We start from the raw sequence: 21326 nt of genomic DNA, 5'->3' as shown, positions 1-21326 counted from the left end.
ACAGATAATGCCTATGGTGATTTCTTAATTTGATACAACTGACCTCTAAAATTACATTGTTATTGTTATGTTAGCATTAACTACACAAGAGGATTATGGTCAATAATTTTTGTTTATCTATACTGCCATCTCATGGGCATTAATGGATTTATCATTTATGTAATTAAGAGTTTATCCTTTTGCTAATCTAAGTCAAATTCTAATGGGGATTTTTTCGTACATAACTATGAAAAATGTTTGTTTGGAGTATCTGCTAATATATTGCAATCCTAGGCAGTTACCAAAGATATTGTAGCTATATCATTGTACAGTAATAGAATAATTGGATAATGAAATTGGAAGGGGCCTATAAGGCCGTTGAGTCCAACCCTCTGCGCAATGCAGGAATACAAATCAAAGGATATCTGCCAGGTCATTGTCCACGTTTTTCTTGAATGCCTCCACTCACCACCTCTTGAAATAACCGGTTCCATTGCCATACTGCTTTTAACAGTTAGGAAGTTTTTTCTGATACAGTACTCAACTGAATTGGTTTCAATTTGTCAGCATCCTTCTTGAAGTGTGGTGCCCAGAACTGGACACAGTACTCAAGATGAGGCCTAACCACTGTTGAACAGAGGGGAACTAGTATAATATTAGATTGTAAAATAAATGTAGTTATTACCTAAAATCTAATAAAAGAAACATTTGACATAATATAAAGAATTAGACTGACTTCATATTCTGACAATCACCATTAGCTGTACTGAGCTAGACAGCTGCAGTAGGATAAAGCCTTGTTGTACCTTTAATAAATCTGATATCTGATGAAGTAAAGTTTGGATAAACACAATTGTGAACTATTTCATTACATTTTTGAGTAAAGAGATGCAAGGTTTGCGGAACTACTGAGGTCAAATGCAATCTAAAGGAATGTTAATTGGTGACAGTCAGGTTTTGCTGTTTTGACTATCACAGAGAAATGTATTTCATTCCATCAGTGAATACTGATACAGTCTTCATTACATGTAATCAATCAATTACATCTATCAATCAAGAACATTAATTTAGGAGATCTGCTTTGTTCTCTAATATCCTGCCAAGCTCTACTTGGCTCCTAAAATTAGCTGCTCCAAATGGAATCAGGTGGCTGCTTGGCTAGAGTAACAGCAGGTGCATCTAGCTCTGTAGCTTCTTTTGCATTAACAACAGAATTGTAAAGCTTGATTAGTAAGGCAATAAGCTTCATTTTGCACATGCTGTAAGTAAAGTAATCTACAGCTCACTGTTCTATTTACAGACAGGTTTCTAAACATAGCTTAGTGATCTGAAATCCCCCAAACATAAAAAAAACCCACAATTTTTAGCATCAGATGATCAGATCAGTGTCTCTGAAATAGGTTTGTGGCTCCTAGCCTAGATCCAATGATTCAGGGGCAGTAATTTATCTTAAAAAACAGTCAAATATCTGGCCAGAATAACTGAGTTGCCTGAGGTAGTTTGCTTTGTAAAGCAAAGCTGTACAAGGAAAGCAGAGTTTTACTTTCCTTTAGTCTAATACAGTCCACCAGCCCTTCCTTTTCACAAATAATCAAGCCTGTCATGAAGTCTGAGTCAAAAGAAGCAGGGAGTTCCAGGACTTACAAATAATTTTATTGAAATTTAACAAAATTAACAAATGCACTTCAAGGCAGAGGAAACAGACCATAAATATCTTACACTTTTGCCTGCACAGTTCTTATCCATATGCTACAGGAAAAGGATGTGTAGTGCTAGTAGGTTCAGGTCTTCTACACAACCATAAATTTGCACAGAAGAGTCATAAAAAAGGAGATGCAACTTTTTGCTTGTTTGAACAATAGTAATAATATATCTATATATATTTATATATATCATTTACACCAGCTTTCACATTATCAACATCCTGTACAAAGTAGTCTCCTCAAGCCCAATCCCAAGCAACAGGTGCCCCTGTCAGGAGGAGCCAGGCTGCTGAAAGCACAGTCATACAAACAGCGTCGTTAGGATTTCAGACTCCAAGCAGTCTAACTGCACAGCTGCTGTCCCAGCGGGCAAGCCAATCTTTGAGAGAAATGGCTTGGCAGCAGCTGTTGGGAGCTCCAGAGTCATCTGTGTCTCAGGAGATTTCAAGCTAGTTAAGAATGGAGCTTCCTGCAGGGATAAAATTCCCATTTATGATCCAAAAGGAACAAGCACTGCATCCCCTGCATCCTGCAGGATGTGCAAAAGCACTAGACAGAAGTGACAGGAGAAGCAGCAGCTAACATTACATGTTACCTTTTTGATCCCACAGTATTTGCCTGCTCAGGAACGAGAGGCAGTGAGACAACACATACCAGACACACACACACACACACACACACACAAATCAGGTATTTTAGGAACTGTGATATGGAGAGGGCATTTTAATCTCAGAATCTTTCATCGCTGAAGAGCCACACAAAAGCAAAATCCTTCCTTCCAACTAGCTATGGGGCAAGCTCTAAATGACAAGCATTTATTGTCTACTATTGGCTTTACTATTAAAGAAAAAAAAGTGTCAGTTTCTTGACTTCAACAAATTCCCTCTACAAAATAATGCCAAGATATAGCTTTGTTTGCCTAAGAGTGACAGAAATATCCCTATATTTCTAGTATGCTCTTAATTCACAACAGTAGAAGTTTCCTTCCTTCCACAACAAAAGGTAAAGAGGTCAGTTTCCTAGCTCCACCATCCAGCTGATCCTCAACCAAAAGGATACAACAGGTGGAAAAAGAGGATGGAAATAAGATAGAGGCCCAATGTCATCACCAGATGTACGCTTCTGTACATGCAACTGTACAAGCATTTCCAATTCAGGAAACCACTACGAATGGTCAAACGTCTGATGCTCTACAGATAAATCCTAGAGTATAGCCACAGACATGCTACTGGGGTGGGGAAGATGAGAAGCATCGAGCCACTGAACACTAAGACCTTTTGACAATAAACACCAGACTCATACCAGTCTGGTTCATGTTTCAAAAGACTTCCCTTGCAGGTTCAGAAACTGAGACAAAAGTTACTTAGACTTATTGATACCGGTGGCCCAACACTGGACCAGTTAATTAAATTAAACATTGAGGTAGCAAATGCCTGAAGTGCTCCAAAAGGCAAATGACATGCTCTGGGAAAGAAAATATGATGCACAATAAGCCAAATCCTACACCTAATGCCCATCCATAATCCAGTTTTAAAGCTTTATTTAAAATTATCAGGAATAGGTAGAAAAGGGAAGTGAAGTAAGCCAAGCTTTCCTGGGTGTACACTGAATATGAAACCCTCTACAAATGAATGCCTCTGACAAAGATCTACCTATTCAGATCTCAGTAACAGGTAACTCTAAGCCCTGAAAGCAAGAAAACTGGGATGAAGGGGCACACCATGTTGGTACTTACATAACTACCATGCCATTCTTTATAGGAAGTGTAGCCCTAGTAATCCCTCTTGCACATAAGGAAAACACAGTCCCTCTGGGAGAAAGAAACATGACTTTCTTTTGAGTTGAGCTACATTGTCCCACATTAAACAATACCTGCCCCACTCAAGAAAGATCATAGAACACAATTGTAATTTGCAAAGGAAGGGATGCAGCCAAAGGCAAAAAGAGCAGGCTGGCAACCTTGATCAACACAGCCAAGTGTTTTTAGGGCTGGCAGCAGAATATACAGGATAAAGGGGGAAGTGTTACCCACATAACTGTTCAGAGAAAAAGAACATTCCTGTAATAAGAATTGGGAAGGAGAAGGATATGACTGCTTTTCCTGCACCCCACACATTAGGAGAATATAAATTTTCAAGATGGAAGAACATTGGAATGAAAACACAACCTGGCAGGACATACGACTTCCATGCAGCAGCCTTTTTGGTAAATCTTAACAGAACATCTACATGGCTACTGCTGCCAATAGCCTCTTTTCACATGCCACAACAACAGGCACTAATCAGTGGGATTTTCTAAGCAGCATAGTTGAAAAACATATTTACTGCAAAGAAAACAGTGCAAATCCATTGTGAGTTGTTACAAAGAGAGCAAAGCCAGCTCACATCAGTCTGTTTCAGTGGAGACCTCAGGAGTCAATCTGTCCTGGACTGGTTCAGCAGCCACCCTTTTAAATCCACCACTTGATATCACCATTCCCTGCTCTTAGATGCATACAGTGCGGTGTCTGGTATTTAGCTGTGGAAACAGGAAATGAGGAGAAGCATACCAGGCTTGTAGCTCACTCTTGCTGATCTACAGCACACAAACTGAACTTTCAAGGTCAACTTTTCCAGAAGGTGTTTGGGATACTTAAGTAGGACATCAGCTCAGAAAAAAGTGCAAGTTGGTTCTCCATGACCTCAAGAGACCTGAAACTGGTTGCCCCCCTCAAATGTTAATTAGTGACAGGTGGAAGAATTTTATTGGATTCAGTAGGGGAAATTTGAACAGGCTCCTAAACAAGGCCAGATATCTCATGTGACACAGTTCTTATCAATGCCAAGGGTACTTCTGATTACTATTCCATTCCAAGACATCCCCAGGGCTGTAGCTGCTGCCATATCCTCCTCCTGGCAGAGGTGCTTCAAAGCCAAACATTTTGCTTCAGATCCATCACTCTGTAGGGACATGTGGCTGTCAGCATGGTTTACATGAGGTACAGTAAAACTGGGCAAATAAGGTGCACTGACAGCACATATGTGACTGTTCATGCTGCCTCTGTGGCTCAGACTTCACAGATGATAACAGGGAAATCCACATGAATCCGAGGATGTTCCAGCTTCACTGTGCCCTGTAATGAAAAGGATGCCAAAAGGATCAGATACCATCACAGAGAAATGCTTTCAAGCATCAGGCTACAAATGATCCATTTTCTCCAAGTGACACCAAACAGAGGTACACGATGCTGAGTGTATTACAACAGTTTTCTGGCACAAATCTGGGAAAGACAAGAATTATACTTAAACAAAGGATTCATCTGGGAAACAAAACATTCATAAATAAATTCTCAACAATCCAAAGGAATTTACAAAAAAGAGGAACTAATTTTTGTGTTTACTTTTTATGATGTAACCCAGTTACAGAATTTATTCACCTGAAACTTCCATGACAATTTCAAGACACAGAACATGGTTCATCTTGACTGTTACAACAAAGATATCTGCTACTGACTGCAGCAATTTATACACAGATTTTAGAACCATACCGACTTCAAGCACTGTCAAGAAAATTCTGGAGAAAGAAGCTGTGAGGTTCAGAATCTTAACCTTTTTATGTATTAAAATTTGAAGGTGACTATTCTACTATTTATTTATTTATATTACAACTGGCCACTACTGCCCCTGATGACAGAGGCAAACTATTTGTATGACTACATATTTCCAGCAAAATCCATATCCCAAAAAACAAAGTATCCCGTTCATAAAGTATGAGATAAAATCTACAGATATCTTCCAGTCTTTCTTGCTTGCTCAGGAGTCTTGAGTGTTAGTTTGAAAACAAACTGTAACAGCTACATCTTCCCTCTGACTGGGTTACCTGAGGTATCAGGTTCTTATGGATTCTTTTCAGCTTAGCACGCTTCCTCCCATTCTTGGTGACTATCGTCTCCTCATAAAATTCATGGGCAAGGTCACCATCCTCATCGTAATACATAGAGCTGAAAAGAAATGGGATACATTCAGAGAAATGTATCAATAGGAAAGATCATAAGAAGTAATTTTTCAGATTTGCAGCTGATTGCAATAGCAAGTCAACTAGATGGGACCAGTTGCTACCATCTGTTTGCTCTTGCCCACCCAATCCCCCATAAACAGAAAGGAGGGTGCATGTCATTTAGAAAACTATTATACAGGGCACTTGTCAAACAGGAAATGAAATCCTATCAGTCCTATCTCCTTAACATGACTGACAGTCTTAGCAGCAGCAAAAGGTTTGCAGATTTCAGTTGTATGTTAAAAACTGACTACAACCCTATAACAATGATGGCCCTTGCAGGTAGTACGCTAAAGCAAAGTATGAATCTTCACTATGGCAGCACTGTGCTGCCAGGAAGACATCCAATATCCCATTGATCCTGCTCCTCACTTCCATTCCTTTTTCTTGAACCTGCCCTTCTTACAGTTCTGTATCTTATGGCTGAAGGGAGGAATGCAGGGCTAGCCAGGCAGTGAGCAGCCACAGTTTGGGGTAAGCAACTGAACTGTCCAATTCTAATAACGTCTGACATCCAATTAACTTTTATGCATATTCCAGAAAAAGGTTCTATTTAAAAAAGTTTAGAGATCATGTATGCTATGTAGAAAGCCATTTGTGGCTTAGAGTACGTTCCATGTGCAGGTACACTAGAGTTTTAAAACTGATTAGCAATCAAGTCTTATCAAATGCATTCATGGTTTATTAACTTGGCAGAAAAGAATGAAATGTATCTTGGTAAGATAAGCACCTGAGGACTAGAGAATAACCAATTTAAAAGATCTTACTAACTAACTCTTGACAGCTTTAATCAGGACTAGAGAAACTCTGGCCATTCAAGTATTGTTGGTTACAATTCCTGTTATATCTGACCACTGCCTGTGCTGTCTGAGGATAAATAAAATCTGACAACATTTGGAAGGCTACAGGCTCCCAATCCTGGTTTATACAGAGCAGATGAGCACGTTTCGTGTGGAACAATATACAAAACTGTACTACTCTTAAACAGATAATCACAGTCCGAGTGAACTTGTCAGGATACAAGATAACTTATGTCACATATTCAAGGGCATCTAGCTTACAGACTGTTTTTAGCTTACTGAGTTTTTTTTCCAGTTTTGCTAAGACCAAAAAGATCTTAATGGAATTTTTAAAATGACAAAATACCATTTCTATCAGACAGTTTTTTTCTGTTCATAGGACATTTATCTTTGAAATAAATAAATAAATAAATATTGATGGTTGCATGATTTCTTTACATGTATCAGAGCACTACGCAATTTTAAATTATGGATGCATGTGAAATATAGGTAAAATTAAAAAATTAAAATGTTAATTAGACTGTTTTTGATCAGAAGCGAGCTACTTATATACCATTAACACAGCCATTTGCTAGATGTTTTGTACACATGGTGGGGCATAAATCACATGCACATTGAGTGCTGCTTTGACTGAATTTCTCTACAGTCACAGAAAATCTGTCCTATATCTCAGTAGCCCCAATTTACTTGATTATTCTTTGATTTTCCTACTTTGCTTCAAAGTCTATTAAGATTAAGTGATTTCCATATGGTCCAGCCAGAGTCTTGTCCTGGTGGGAGACACTATTCAGCATAGGTAGGGTGTGTGTGTGTGTGTGTGTGTGTGTGTGTGTGTGTGTGTGTGTGTGTGTGTGTGTGTGTGTGTGTGTGTGTGTGTGTGTGTGTGTGTGTGTGTGTGTGTGTGTGTGTGTGTGTGTGTGTGTGTGTGTGTGTGTGTGTGTGTGTGTGTGTGTGTGTGTGTGTGTGTGTGTGTGTGTGTGTGTGTGTGTGTATATATATATATATATAATTTATTTATTTATTCAATTTATATGCCGCCCAAACTACCCAGAGGTCTATAATAAATAAATAAATAAATCCATTCAGAAAAGTATGTTATTTTTGTTCTCCATAGTTTTAACCCAGCCACTTCTGGTTTAATATTTAGAGTTGGTTGCACTGAAACAGAATGATAATTTAAAACAACAAGGATGATTGATGTAAGATACCTTTTTTTGAATATGTTGGAGATGAGATACTGAGACAATTAAATCATCATTTCTGTTATGGTAATGTAGACAACTCTCACCAGAAATTCTTCATTTGAGGTAGCACATTTGGCACTTTTGCACAACTGTCCAAACCCATAAATTAGAATTCTATCAAGTCTAAATAGCAATTCCTCACTAATGACTTCCATTTCTTGAATAAAACAACAGAGTCAAAATCTAACTTAACATATGCATATGTGCATATGCATGTGCTATTTTTTCCACATCTACAACATGCTACAGGAAAATGTATAGGAATTCTCAGCCTGCACTGTGCTCCAAGACTATTACCCTGAATGATGAACAAAGAAAGAGAAGAAGGAAACAGGATAAGGGTGAGAAAAAAAAACAAGTCTATTTTTTAAATCAAAATTAGAATCACAGTTTAATTTCTATGATACAGAGTCTCTGCAGTCTAACAGTAAAGGCATTTCCTTAAACAACACTTGGCCAGCTGCAGTGCATGAGTGGATATATAAATGCCAGTCATTATTCAAGCAAGAGCAAAGTATTTTGGCACAACTGGCAAAGAAACAGTTTTTTTTCCAATAGAGGCAGTCTATTTTCCAGTGCTGTAAAGTGCACTAGCTCCTGTACCATACTCTGCAAAATCATTTACATACATCTGCAGACATCCCGTTTTCTCTCTACAAACTAGAACCTCCAAGTTATTAATATACTCCTTGCAGCAATTTTGAAGTAGAGTGTTGTAACTTTAATTTAGTCACTGCATCAACACCAGCACAAAAAATCTGCATCACTAGAGATCTGAAGTGAAGGCGTACTATAAACAGAGCACCTAGTCTCAGCCAAGAGCATGGCTCACCATAAGACACGCACTTGACTGTCAAAGCTCCAAACAAGCAGGAATTGCTCAAAAGTGTATCCACTGTTTTGACCATTAGCAGGAAACATAAAATGGGAATACTGTACATATCCAGGAATTTAAAGTGTCCCTATGTCACTTTCCTCCTCCTATTAAATCATGTCCATGCGTGATTATTGCTCGTACTTGGCAAGCATGATAGGTACTGTACCAGGGACAAGAACAACCCCAGACTTCCCCTCATTTATATGCCTTCCGGCTCAGGACCAGTCTCCCCTGGGATACGGGACGGGGCATCAATTAAGGTCCCCGGAGACCATTTTTCAGGAGAAAGGAGGCACCAAAGGCCACTTGGGGGGGGGGAGCCAAGCTGCTATCGGGTTCCCCGGCAGGCACAGGAATTTCAGGGGGCGCAGCGGCCCCGAACGTGCCCGCGAACCGCGGCTGGCTCGCCCCTCGGGCAACGTTCACTAAAAGGGGCACCTCGAGGGCCGGTGGGGGGGGGTCACACACCCCCCAAACCCCGGCTACTAGCAGGAGGCGCTTTTCCCGTCCAAAAAGTCCGCCTAGTTTGACCCGAAGGGCGGTACGGCGCCCGAGAAAAGCCCGATGACCAAGTAACGGCTGAGCTAGAAGGGAAAGGAAGCGGCGCGCCTGGGTGGGTGGATGGGTGGCAGGCAAGAGGGGGGGGCGCGGGTCAGCTTATTTCTCCCACAAGAGAAAAGGGGCCGCGGAAGGACAGGGTGTCGGGTGTGTGGGAGAGATGATTTTTCTCCCACCCTGAAGGGCCAGGCCAGCTTCCCCGCCTTCTCGCGTCCCCCCCCTCCCGCTCAGTCTGGCCGAAAGGGCCGGCCCCGAAAGGCGCCACTCTTACCCTCGGCGAGTGAAGACGAAAGGGGTGGCCGAGCAGAGCCCCCGGGCCCGGGCCAGAGCCTGCTCTCCGCCGGGCCCCTCGGAGCCGCCCGGCCCGCCCGAGCCAAAAGGCCAGAGGCCCCGGGACTTGGAGCCACTGGCGCCCATTGGGCTCAGAGAGGTGGCATGACCGGGACGGGGGGGGGGGACGGGACGGGACGGCCGAGCGCCTCAGGTAAGGCGGCCAACGGCACCTTCTCTGCAACGGAAAGCGCCGCCCCTCCCTCAGCGCCACTTCCGGCTCCATGACCTCCGGAAGTCAGCTCCCAGAACTGGAAAGGAAGCACCCTTCTTGCCCCGGGGGCTTCAGTCTTGCCGGGGGAAGAATTTTCACAAAACTTCCGGTTTCCTGTGTGCGTGGCAGGAGCCTCCATGTGCGGGGCAGAAGGCGAGGGACATGTTCGAGGAAAAAAAGGGGGGCAGGGTTAGTGTTTTTTTCCCCTCGGGGCGATGCTTTGATGTGATGACAATACAGTACTTCTCAGTAAAAAGAGCAAAAGCTTGATTACGAATTTAGTGCCAAGCTACCCATGATTTGAAGTGTCTTGTAGCATACGAAGCTTCAAAAAGGGGAAATTTTGCTTAATACATATCTATTTTCTAATTTTTAATGGTACAAAACCACAAATTTTCTTTTACGTTTACTACACTGAATAAACGCCAGTCTGAAACTTGAACTTATAAAACAAATGCTATTAAAAGCATTGGGATATGCTCAGAACGCTTTGGAATATAAATTAGAGGTAGGAAGATCTTCCAGGTCCATTTGGAGGTGAGCCAGCCCACTGGCAGAGGCTGGAGTTGTCCATAGCCTCATACCCTATATAGTTATATGCTCCAACCAGTGGTGGGATTCAAATAAATTAACAACAGGTTCTATGCCCGAATGGCAAGCAAGCAAGCAAGCAAGCAAGCAAGCAAGCAAGCAAGCAAGCAAGCAAGCAAGCAAGCAAGCAAATAAATAAATAAATAAATAAATAAATAAATAAATAAATAAATGCCCAGGACAGTGAGATCCCATGAGAGTTTCTTCTACGGTGGTCTCCCTACTGCCTATCATCACAACTACTTCTCACATGATACATGATTAAGATATCTGGATAAGTGTATCTGTTTGGGCATGCCGCTGCTGTTAACCTCACCACGGGCATGTGCCAAACACACACACACAAACACACACCTCACAGTGGGTGCTTATGACCAGGTTTGACAGAGAACTGACACATCTCTCCTTCCCTTTATCTCCTATTTCACCCTATAGCTCACCAGTAAAAATTGCTTCCATCCCCTTTCCTGCTCCTGAAATGACTGATAGCCCTGCTTGTTGTTACCTGGAGGCTGCCTTTGCACACCTGTTGAGGAGTTCTTCTCCCCCCCCCCCACTTCCTTCTGGCTTGGAAGGTATGGTCTCTTTTCAATCTGTTGCCACTCCACCTCAACCCCACCACCTCAATCGGTCCAGAACACTGCCAAAGAGCCCGAAAAACCCACAACAGCCAATATCAACAAATGCTTGATTAGTACGCTCTCACGTATGTCTTTTCTGGAGAATGCTGCCTTCTCATGATGGTCCCTCCCCCTCGGAGTCCCTCCGCCCCCCCCCCACGTTGACCTGTGGTCAAGATGCGTCTGAATGTCTGGAGAGAAGAGTTTCAATTCCCCTTATCTATTGATATGTTTATGTGTTTTCCTTTCTTGGCCCTGGATATATGGCCTTCAAGAATAGTAAGTTTTACTAGTGTTAAAATACTGATAGCTGTCTTCCTCCTTCTAACAGAGTGGGCCATCTCTGTGTGCCATTTGTCTCCCGAAATTGTCAGTTTTGGGGCAGGAGGAAGAGTTCTTTGTTACTCTAAATGAGGCTTGGAGGTTTCATCTCTTTGTGGTGTGAGTGACTTTTCTATTGCATACCTTGCTTGCATGGATCAGTGAGACTGTCACTGGTTCATGCATTGGATATTCTCTGGGATTTTTTAAAAAACTGTTTCTGGGCAGAGCAACAGTCTTATGTGGTACCTTTAACTTGAAAAAAATCATAGTAAAACGAGGACGGTTGTTTGTTTGATTGAAGCGGTCTCACCCCAAAACTTTTTCCCTCTGTGTCCTGCCCTCATGCCTTGTCAATCACACACACCCTCTGCCTCGAGGCCATGGGCTTTCCTCCAGTGACATCAAGGACTCATCCTCCCCCCTTTTCCCCCAGTGACACCTCTGCTCTTTCCAGGGCTTTATCTCTCTCACCCATATCCCACCTCAGACGGCTCAGTGTGGAGTGAGAAGGGAGGCAGTTAATTGTGCCCCCTCCCCCTTGCTCGTCGCTGGTCACCTGGCCCCTCCTCCTTCATTCATCTCAGGCTAACAAACGGTTCTAAGAACCAATAGTACATTTAGGAAGCGGTTCTATAGAATAGGTGAGAACCTGCTGAATCCCACCTCTGGCTCCAACCCACTGATCTATAGTAGTTTCATAACTATGGATGGAAGAGGTAGAGACTTCCTGAGAAAAAAAGTGCAATATCAGATGATACCAGCAACAGCAGTATTTAACTTAGGATGCAACTGCACTTCACTGCAATTTGATTTACAGCCTGTATTATGGCTGAATTTGCAGTCAGTAATGGACAAATTGTCAAGGGGAACCTTTTAAATGAGCGCACAGGGGCTGTGGATTGAATTTGGAGTTCAGTGTCCACATTATGTGATGTGATTTGCATTTCAGCCACAGCCAGCGGAAGTGCTAATCTCATATATGTAATAAATAATAATTGGAGGACAATCAGGAAGAAAGAACATGAGGGCTGGTGTTCTCATGGTCCTGAACATCATGCCTCAACTGACTATGTCACTGAAACACCACCCACCCACTTGTAGAGAAGTGTCACTAGAGCAAAAAGAGTTCGATTGATTCAAATAAGCCTTTGTGTCTGGTGATAAGAAAAAGAAATAGTATCAGCTCGACACTGTATCTTATCAACCTCTATTATAATTGCACCAAATCCTGTGGTATTTGATTGTGTAGTCACAGCCTGAGACACTGGATAAAAGCTTTTGACTTTTGTTGGTGTATGTGTAATACTGTACTCAGCTCTGCCCAATGTCAATTTTCTGTCTTTGGTATTCAAGCTGCTTGTCACCAAGAAGGCCTCTTTCTTATGCCTCTCTATGACTCTGAAATGTTTCTCACTTTCTACTTGGCAGGGCTTGATACTATCTTAATTCTAGAAGGCAATTTTCAGAAATTTGCCCATTGTTGTCATGTATCCCTTCTAGAACATCAGAAAAATAAAAAACAAAGTGTGCTGCTTATAGCACTTAAACACTTTCTGGTGGTTTTTTTTTTACAGTTTCGATTTTGGAGACTACACATTACACCTCCCCACCCTACAGCGAGCTGGGTACTCACTTTACAACCTTGGAAGGATGAAAGGCTCAGTCAAACTTGAGTTGCCTACCTGAAAATGTTGGAATCAAATTATTTATGGAACAACCATGCTAAATACTTTAAAATGTACTGATGGGGCAATGTCAGGATTTAGAATTACATGTTCTGAGGTGAGCAGAATATCATACTCTCTGCCACAACACACTATGGTTCATTCCACTCTTAAAAGTTCAAACTGCCATCAGAAATTACATATGAAGAGGTAAACTGCTGTGCAGAACAGGGGGAAAAGTTGGCACAAATTTCACATACTGTACTGATGAGAATTAAATGGCTATGTTTGTTATACAGGAAGTTAAGACAGATCCTGGCCAGAATCATATTAGTTTCCCCCTAAACAATAACCCTCTTATATTGCACGTATGATCAGGAGAGTAAGCGGTTTCAACAAGCTTTGTTTTGCCTCTGGCCTGCCTGCTTCTCCTAGCAAATCTGTCATCTGAAGGGAAGAGGTGTGGAACAGTGGTAAGCTGTGAGTTCTTGCCTTAACCTAGGATTTACTTTTATTTCCTGAAGTATAAATTACAATTACAGGCTAGGCTTCTAATCTTTAGAATAAATTTATTATCTAACAATGGAAGACTATAATTAGGAAAGTCAAGCAAAAAACAGGAGGGATCAGAGGTACTTGCCCATATAGCACATTGTTTACAGTGTTGGACAAAAGTGGGTGGGAACAGATGTTGTACCAATGCACCTCTGTAACTTCTCAGTGTGGAAAAAGGGAGAGCAGGCAGAAAGCAGTGTCCATGTTCATTATCTTTTGACTAGGACCAATGAGAATTCAGCTATAATATTGCAGTTAAGAGGTCAAGCAGCAGGGCATAATGTAATATCTCAAAGTAATAATTTGTCACTGACTGCCTTGTTCTAATGCAACTGTTCCATAGAAACCTGATGCAGACAGCATAGACAAATCTGTAATTTGGGTTTAGAAATCACTCCAATTTTACTCTGCAAAATATAATCTACTTGAAAGCTCCTTCTTCAACTGTCACTGTCAGAGGCCTGCAGCACTAGAGTGGAAGATAGGGTAATTGTAAGCAGTCGTGCTAGAATGCTATTTGCTTTTTCCCTTTCTACTCTTTTTTCCTTTCGTGCTATTTTTTTAAAGATTGTAAATCAACAGGTGAGGAATCTTCTGCTGACTGTATGTAAGTGCTCTATGTAAAGTGCTATTTGAATGAGAAGCAAGATGAAAATCTCTAAGTGGAGATATTCAGATAGACTACAATGAGATATTTTTAAATGTAGCGATAAATCAAAACTGCAGTTCTGATTACTCATAGTTTCAGTTGTTGTCTATGGGGGTGGAACTGATAGGACACCCCCACCCTGAAAACCTATTTTTCTACTGCAGTTTCATATAACTCTTTCAGCTTCAGTGCCAAACATGCTTGTCTGTTAGTCCTCTTCAAATCAATGTTTGTTCTGGAACAAAGAAGGTCAAGTGCACGTTGTCAATTTAGAGCTGATGCAGAATCTCTGGGGAAACTAAAGGTAAAAACATCAAGGCTTCAGACTGAATCCATACCATCAGCAGTCTCAAGTCCATGTCTCTTTCCAGAATCATAGCAGTTATTTCCATAGAAATATATTTGAGACTGAAGCACGAACAGGGACACAGTCAGTACCTTCTTTACCCGTTTATTGTTCTTTAGAGTAGCCAGCTATACTGAAGATAACATCTTTTGAGTGACCATTGATCAGATGGGTGGTATAAACATTAAATAAATAAAAATAAATTTTGATTTTCAAGTCAAAACTATGCTTTCATGGGCAAGGTAGAATTTTCTCCAATCCTAAATTGTACAGATAGTCTCATCACAGCACTTCTCTGAGCTTCCTCACCTTTGCCTGCCCCCTTTTAATTAATAGGCTGTTATCACCCAGGAGAAAATCACACAATCAGGCCAAGCCAAGCCAAGCCAAAATGGGGAGTGCAAATTATCATAACAGTCCATAGATTTAGCTAAAACATCACTGATAAGGACAAACAAAACTAATTCACTCAAAAAATTTTGTTCTGGAGATCAGCAATAGCTATATCAGCACTACTTCATCTCCCTATGTTCCGTCCCTTTCTCTAGGTATGCAAATCTTAGTTTACTGGCTATTGCATTGAAAGATTTGCCTGCCCAGCAGATGGCATCTAACTCACAAACTTGCCCAAGAGCTAACAGTGGAACTTTCGGGGCTGTTGTAAGGAGTCTGGCAAGAAACCCACACACCCGTGTGCAAACACACCCAACATGTGTGCCTTGGCAGTCTGTTCACTTTGGCCATTTCTGAGATAAGGTGGGTTCATATACAGTCTGGTGTGATGCCAGCAATAAACTCTGACAGACACAGAGAAAGATTTCTGCTGGCAGCTGATGCTGACATGTGTGGGGTTTCAACTGCATGAAAGACAGAAGACAAATTTTTGTCCCTACTGTGCTGTAAAGAATTGCTAGAAGCAGAAAAAGGCAGCTGTAGGATACACAATAGGCTTATTTGTATGGACGTTAATCCATGACATTAACCTCAATACTCCCATGATCTTTTGCAGAGGAGGGGTTATATTCCACACTAATTTTAAGACAGTCTGTGAAAAGGGAGCATGAATTTTAAGTGGCAGAAATCCAAGTCCCATACTGTATCTTATTCTATGACACAGCCAGTAAGCAGCACATAGGGTGCCCACCTAACCTGAGCTGAGTCGGAGCTGTTTTGAAAATGAAAGTGGGGCCGGGAGATCTCAAGACACTTTGTATTATCAAGATAAGCACCAGAGACACTCCTCTCTGCCCCAAATGAGTAATCTAATGATGTTCCGGTTTAATTTTTTTTTGTTCTATTCTTTATTGTTTTTTATGCTGATTTAAAGCTGTCTTGCACACTACCTAGCAGCAGAAAGGCAAAGTAGAAATTAATGTAATGCTACAACATAAATGCTTAGTCAAGGCGTTTCTACATCAATTGGGATTTATTCTCCATTGCCTTGCCAGAGAAAAAAGTGAGACACTTTCCAACTGTTCTGTTTCCCTAAGTAATTTATTAATGTTGTTCTTTAGACATTCTTTCTCAAATCCGTTTTCAAAAAGTTGCTTCATTGAGCAATCTGCATATAGCCGAATATATTGCTTTCACTCTGCAGATATCACATGATGGGTTTCCTTTTCCCTTATGAGTTTGTTTGTATTATATTCAGGAAGTGGAAACTGTGAACACGGCTTTTTGTTTAGTTATTTTCATACTAAAGTTCAGTAAATGATTGCCTCTTTACTGGACAGTTTATTAGGCAGCCCATCTCAGTTCTACACTTCATTTAAAATAACTGTTAAGTATTGTGTCCAAATTTTTGTTAGTAAGCAAGAAGACAATAATTGTCTGATGCTGCAAGTTGTCTTCAGAAGTGTTTTAGAGTTTTGGTTATGCACTGTTGCATAGATAAACTGTTATATTAAAATATAAAACTATACTTCTAGTCCATGGTCTCTAGTATATTTTACATTGGTGCCCCGCTAGACGGTTACTCCACTTGATGATGAATCCGCTGTACGATGAGTTTTTTTGCGATCGCTATAGCGATTGCAAAAAATGATTCAAAGGTTTTTTTTCGCTTTATGGCGATCAGTTCCCTGCTTCGGGAACAGATTTTTCGCTTAATGACGATTCAAAACAGCTGATAGGTGGGTCGCAAAATTGCTCCCCACTGTGTTCAGGACAGATTCTTCGCAAGACAGGGACCGCAAAATGGCCGCCGCGTAGAGGATTTTTGGTGCACAAGCAGATATTTCCCCCATTGGAACTCATTGACCAGTTTTCAATGCCTTTCAGTGGGGTTTCCCCCCTACTTGACGACGATTTCGCTCTACAGCGATTTTGCTGGAACGGATTATCGTCGTCAAGCAGGGCACCACTGTACTGTTAAACCAGTTGAACTCTGCTGAACATCAGTAACAGTGTAGGCACTATCATTATCCAAATTTATCGCCTGCCCAAATCTTGATTTAGTGCCACGAACACTCTTCTTGTAAACTAAAAAAAGAGCAGCAATTGGCCAAGTTTAGGATACAAAACTGGCCTTCAAACTGGAAGCAAATTCCATTGATCTGGAGGTATGGAATATGCATATTGTCCAAGCACAAAAACACAAAGCAGTATGTGTATCAGGAATTTCTCCTTCCTGAATCTTTTACTAATTGACATACAAACAGGACCTTTCACAACCTGAGCCACCAAGGCATTTATTTAGGTTGGTTGTCAACACAGTCACTTAAGAGACAATCCTGATTATAAACATCACCTCCAGATGGATCAACCATGACTAATAGACCCCTTTTCTTTTGGTTGCCCTCTCTAGTGAATCTAGTTGACTTTTAATACAGCAGTACATGTTTATCCCATGCCAAGGAAATTCCAGCTATACCTGAGGGACTTTCCTACTATCCTGTCCAAGTCAGGATGCTCTTCAGATACACCATTGCCTCAGTCATGTACAGTATGTATACACAAAGGAGGATCGCCCAAGCTATGGTTGTTCTAAGCAGAACAGCAAACTGAATTGTGCATTTATTTTGTCCTTGCTTACATTTTCCATAGTTATAGCTAAGAAAAGGGTTTATCTAGGAAAGAAAAAGTCTTCATTACTTCCTCCATTAGTATTTGGGGCTCTTGAATACTGGCTTATGTTTGACACTGTATTGCTTTCTACTGTCCTTGTTTCTTCAGAATCAACCAGGGCAAAATGAGTACTTCTACTGGAATTAAAGATGTACAAAAGTCTATGTGCTTTTCCTCATGTCCAAAAATTCAGCAAGAACTCTCCTGGAGTTTTTGGAGGTGGTGTTCTATCAGTCACAGGAGTTTCCTCTGGCATTTTGATCACACATGACCAAGTTTCTGTCCAACTGTTCTTCTCCTTGACCCTAGTATATTTCAAGCAGGACAAAACAGACTTTATCCTCCAGAGTTTTATATGACTGCAGTCTAAACAATGTTTTTATCCTACTGGCACTGCTATCAATCTAACCATCATATGGTTCATACCAGAGACAAAATAATACAGTTGAAGAAATTACACCAGTCCCTTATAGGATCCTTACAGCTAGATTCCAGCAGAAAGACAAAAACAGTATTTTTAAGGAAGGTAGTCACTTGCCAAGGGCACCTCTTTTCTTGGGAATACAATCCGGTTTAAGGCCACTTTGAAATATCTCATTTATGTTAAATACGTATGTTGTTTGTGTTGAGCTCAAATCATGTCTAGGTCCAAATTCAGACAAATACCACTTAGCCAGTTTATGGCTACAATGTCATAACACCATCTTAGCACTTTGAAATCAGCTGCTGTGACAGGATTACTGAAGTCCTTTTAGAAACTTCCTTACTTCCCCACCTGATTTCACTGTGACATCATGCAAAATCTCGATGAACCACTCACTCCATGGAGAGCACACACACATGCACCAATCGTGGGCTCATACAGAGAGCCATACATCCCAGCTTTCCCTTCCCCACCCTCTCCAGAACACACACAGCCCACAGACAGTCCCAGGATTGCATCACTCGTACTCCACTTGGCTTCACTGCTTCTTTGCATCTGTTATCTGGATTGGGATGAGGGTACTTGTCAACCCGGAGTGCGGGTGGCTAAAGCCTCTTGCATTTTCTGGCGACAATGGGCATATTTCTGCAGGATCTGCCGAATATGTTCTTCCTCTTCACGCTGAAGGATACGCAAGAAATTCTGTAGCTCAGGCATGCTAAAAGCATCCCACTGCAGAAAAGTGTGAGAAAGAAGAAAATGAGCAAAGTGCTGATGGCATGTGGAATCACGTCACCATGTTAATCATAAATTCAGCTATCAGCCCAAAAAGGAGAAGAGAGCTTTTATGATAATTAGGAAACCTAGATTTGGTGCAAGAGAGGCAACTGGGGAATGCTGTATGCAAGTATAGCAGGGGTGGCCAAAGGTGCTCCTCCAGATCCTTTTTTGCCTATAACCCCATCACCATTAAACAACATAGCAACTGCTGAGGGACAAAAACTGAGAGCCGCAGTGACCTGATACATGCAGGGAGGTGCAGAAAAAACAACAACTGGGAAGTATGCAACACTGGCACTCATATTTGACTACACTCAAAGCTCATGAAGTATACTGAAAAACCTTCACAGTAAACTACTGTTTTCAAACTTTCTAAAAAGCTTGAAAAGTTTCCCTTTTGGAGTAGTTATGAGTGTTAGGAGAACCCTTCAGCCACTGCAGATCAGGCCCAATGGAAGTCATATTGCCAAGCTATACACCCTAGACCAGCAATGGTGAACCTATGGTGCTCGTGCCACAGCTGGCACGTGGAGCCCTTTCTGCCAGCACGCGAGCCACAGGCCACCAGATCACTACTCTCCCCCTCCCCCCGTGCAGCCAAACCTGAGAAGGTGTATATGTGTGTAGGCAGAGGGTGAGTGGGTAAGGAGACCCTGCCTTCCTTTGAATCCTGCGAGCACCACTGGTGGATGGGGTGGATGGAAACAAAGGAACTTAACTTGCCTTCCATCTCCCCCCTTCGCCTCCCTCTAATGATGTAGGACACTTCCTCCCTCCCTTGAAGGGACAAAGTCCCAGGTGAAACTAGAGAGGAAAAGGAGGCGGTGCTAGAGGCAGGCAGGCAGGAGGTGGAGGAGAACAATGCTCCTGCAAGGGCTTCATCGAGTGCATATGTACAAGACCCTGGTGTTGGCAGTGGATCCGGAGTGGGCTCTTGAGGCACCTCCATGCCAGGATTGCCATTTCCAGTTCTGCCGCCGTGGCTCCCCCCCCCCCCCGGTTTGGGCACACAAGCCCAAAAAGGTTCACCAGCACTGCCCTAGACTAATGGAATAAATCAGAATCAAGATAAAATATGAGAAAGCCAGTGTTTCACTATTTTTCACTCTGTCAACAATGTACTATTAATCCACCTACCCCAAATTAGAATTTGATGGGGAGGGGGATACTGGGATGCATAAGATGATTTAAAAAAATACGATGCCCACATTTTTCTAGCATGAAGCCACATTCTGCCATTCTAATTCTAACAAAGGATTTATTGAACACTGTTAACTGCTTTTGGAAGCCCAAAGAGCCCCTTTTATGGTCTCACTCTCTCTTACTTAATTCTCAGGGGCAGTTACCTGAAGGGAGTTAATTACTCTTTTCAAACTGCAATTTTTAATTGAGTTGTGTCCACTCATTATATTATAAAATTGTATGTATGACACTGAAAGATTTCACAGAAAAAAACATAGCAGAAAAATGTCTATTCTACATCATATACAGTGGGGTCTTGACTTAATCTGTATTGGAAGGCAGTTCTCAAGTAAAAAAGTCTGTAGGTCAAGTCTCCATTGACCTACAGTGCATGGAAAACCGATTAATCCCATAACAGGCCGTTTTTGTTCCATTTTGGTTTTTTTCTGGTCTGTAAGTCAATTCTCAGGCTGCAAGTCAAACCTAAATTTTGAGGCCAGAGAAGTCTGTAACTCAAAAAGTCTGTAAGTCAAGGGTCCACTGTATTGTAAACCAACCATGCAGTGTTTGTCTCTATTTAACCAAGTTAAAGGACAAACAGTCTTCATCCTACTGTCAGATGAATCTGTACCCCACATAATGTAATTTAGCATGGAGACTAAAATATGCTATCAATATGCATACTTACATTGACTTCTCCAGTCTCATTCTCCTTCAGAACAAAGCTGAGTGCCTTTTCACTAGGGCCAGCTAAAAGTCGGAGACGCAAGGGCTGTTCCTCATCAGAAAGCTTGCGGAGATACACTGACAGATAAAACATCAGAAACTGAATTCAGGAAATAATGCAACCCCTTGTACATTAGATCACCATATTCCTTTCAAGGAGAAGGTGCAATTATTTTCCTATTTTTCCCTCCCTCTATCTATAAACAGAGAATGCAACAAGAGACAGATCAGGAGCAAAGGACGCAAGGGAGATTCAATTACTGTATTTTCCGTGTATACGACCCCCCAATGTATAAGACGACCCCCTAATTTTGACCATTGCTGGAGGCGGAGGAGCAGTTAATGAGCAACCGCTCCTCCACCTCCATCTGCTGATTCCGCTGCCTGATCACTTCATCTGTTGCGATTGCCGGGGCTCACCTTCAGCTCACATCGTCGCTGCCTTGTCCCCTGCCTGAAGGGAGCACTGGAGGAAGCGATGGTGGCAGCAGTCAATGGGCAACAGCAAGAGGAGCCCAAGCATGCGTGAGTGCTCCTTTGCCTCCACCTCCTGCTGCTGCCGCCTCCGCGATCGGAGGAGACAAAGCAGCGATGTGAGCCCCCACAGTCGTACTGGAGGAGGCAATGGGTGGCAGTGGCAACAGCAAGAGGCACCCGAG

The 21326-nt window shown here is 41.9% G+C and overlaps 2 protein-coding genes across 4 annotated transcripts in view; both read right to left on the bottom strand.

Annotated features, from left to right (window-relative positions):
- Window positions 1–1610: 1610 nt before the first annotated feature.
- Window positions 1611–9740, bottom strand: TUSC2 (tumor suppressor 2, mitochondrial calcium regulator). The gene is made up of 3 exons (XM_020791414.3): window positions 9468–9740; window positions 5541–5661; window positions 1611–4794 (listed from the first exon to the last, which is right to left on the bottom strand). The coding sequence occupies exons 1-3, from the start codon at window positions 9611–9613 to the stop codon at window positions 4729–4731; spliced, it is 333 nt and encodes a 110-aa protein (XP_020647073.2). The 5' UTR covers window positions 9614–9740; the 3' UTR covers window positions 1611–4728.
- Window positions 9741–14578: 4838 nt separating this feature from the next.
- The window catches only part of RASSF1 (Ras association domain family member 1), a 38412-nt gene continuing 31664 nt past the window's right edge, over window positions 14579–21326 (bottom strand). For all 3 annotated transcript variants that reach the window (XM_020788987.3, XM_020788996.3, XM_072989822.2), the window contains 2 exons: window positions 20630–20745; window positions 14579–18711 (listed from right to left, as the gene is read on the bottom strand). In XM_020788987.3, the coding sequence (XP_020644646.3) occupies window positions 18565–18711; window positions 20630–20745 (263 nt within the window). In that variant the 3' untranslated portion in view covers window positions 14579–18564. The remainder of the gene's footprint in view (window positions 18712–20629; window positions 20746–21326) is intronic.

This window comes from Pogona vitticeps, chromosome 2, assembly GCF_051106095.1.
Source record: "Pogona vitticeps strain Pit_001003342236 chromosome 2, PviZW2.1, whole genome shotgun sequence".
Taxonomy (NCBI): Eukaryota; Metazoa; Chordata; class Lepidosauria; order Squamata; family Agamidae; genus Pogona; species Pogona vitticeps.
The sequence above is the reverse complement of the archived record's forward strand: the minus strand, read 5'-3'. Positions and strand labels throughout refer to the sequence as shown.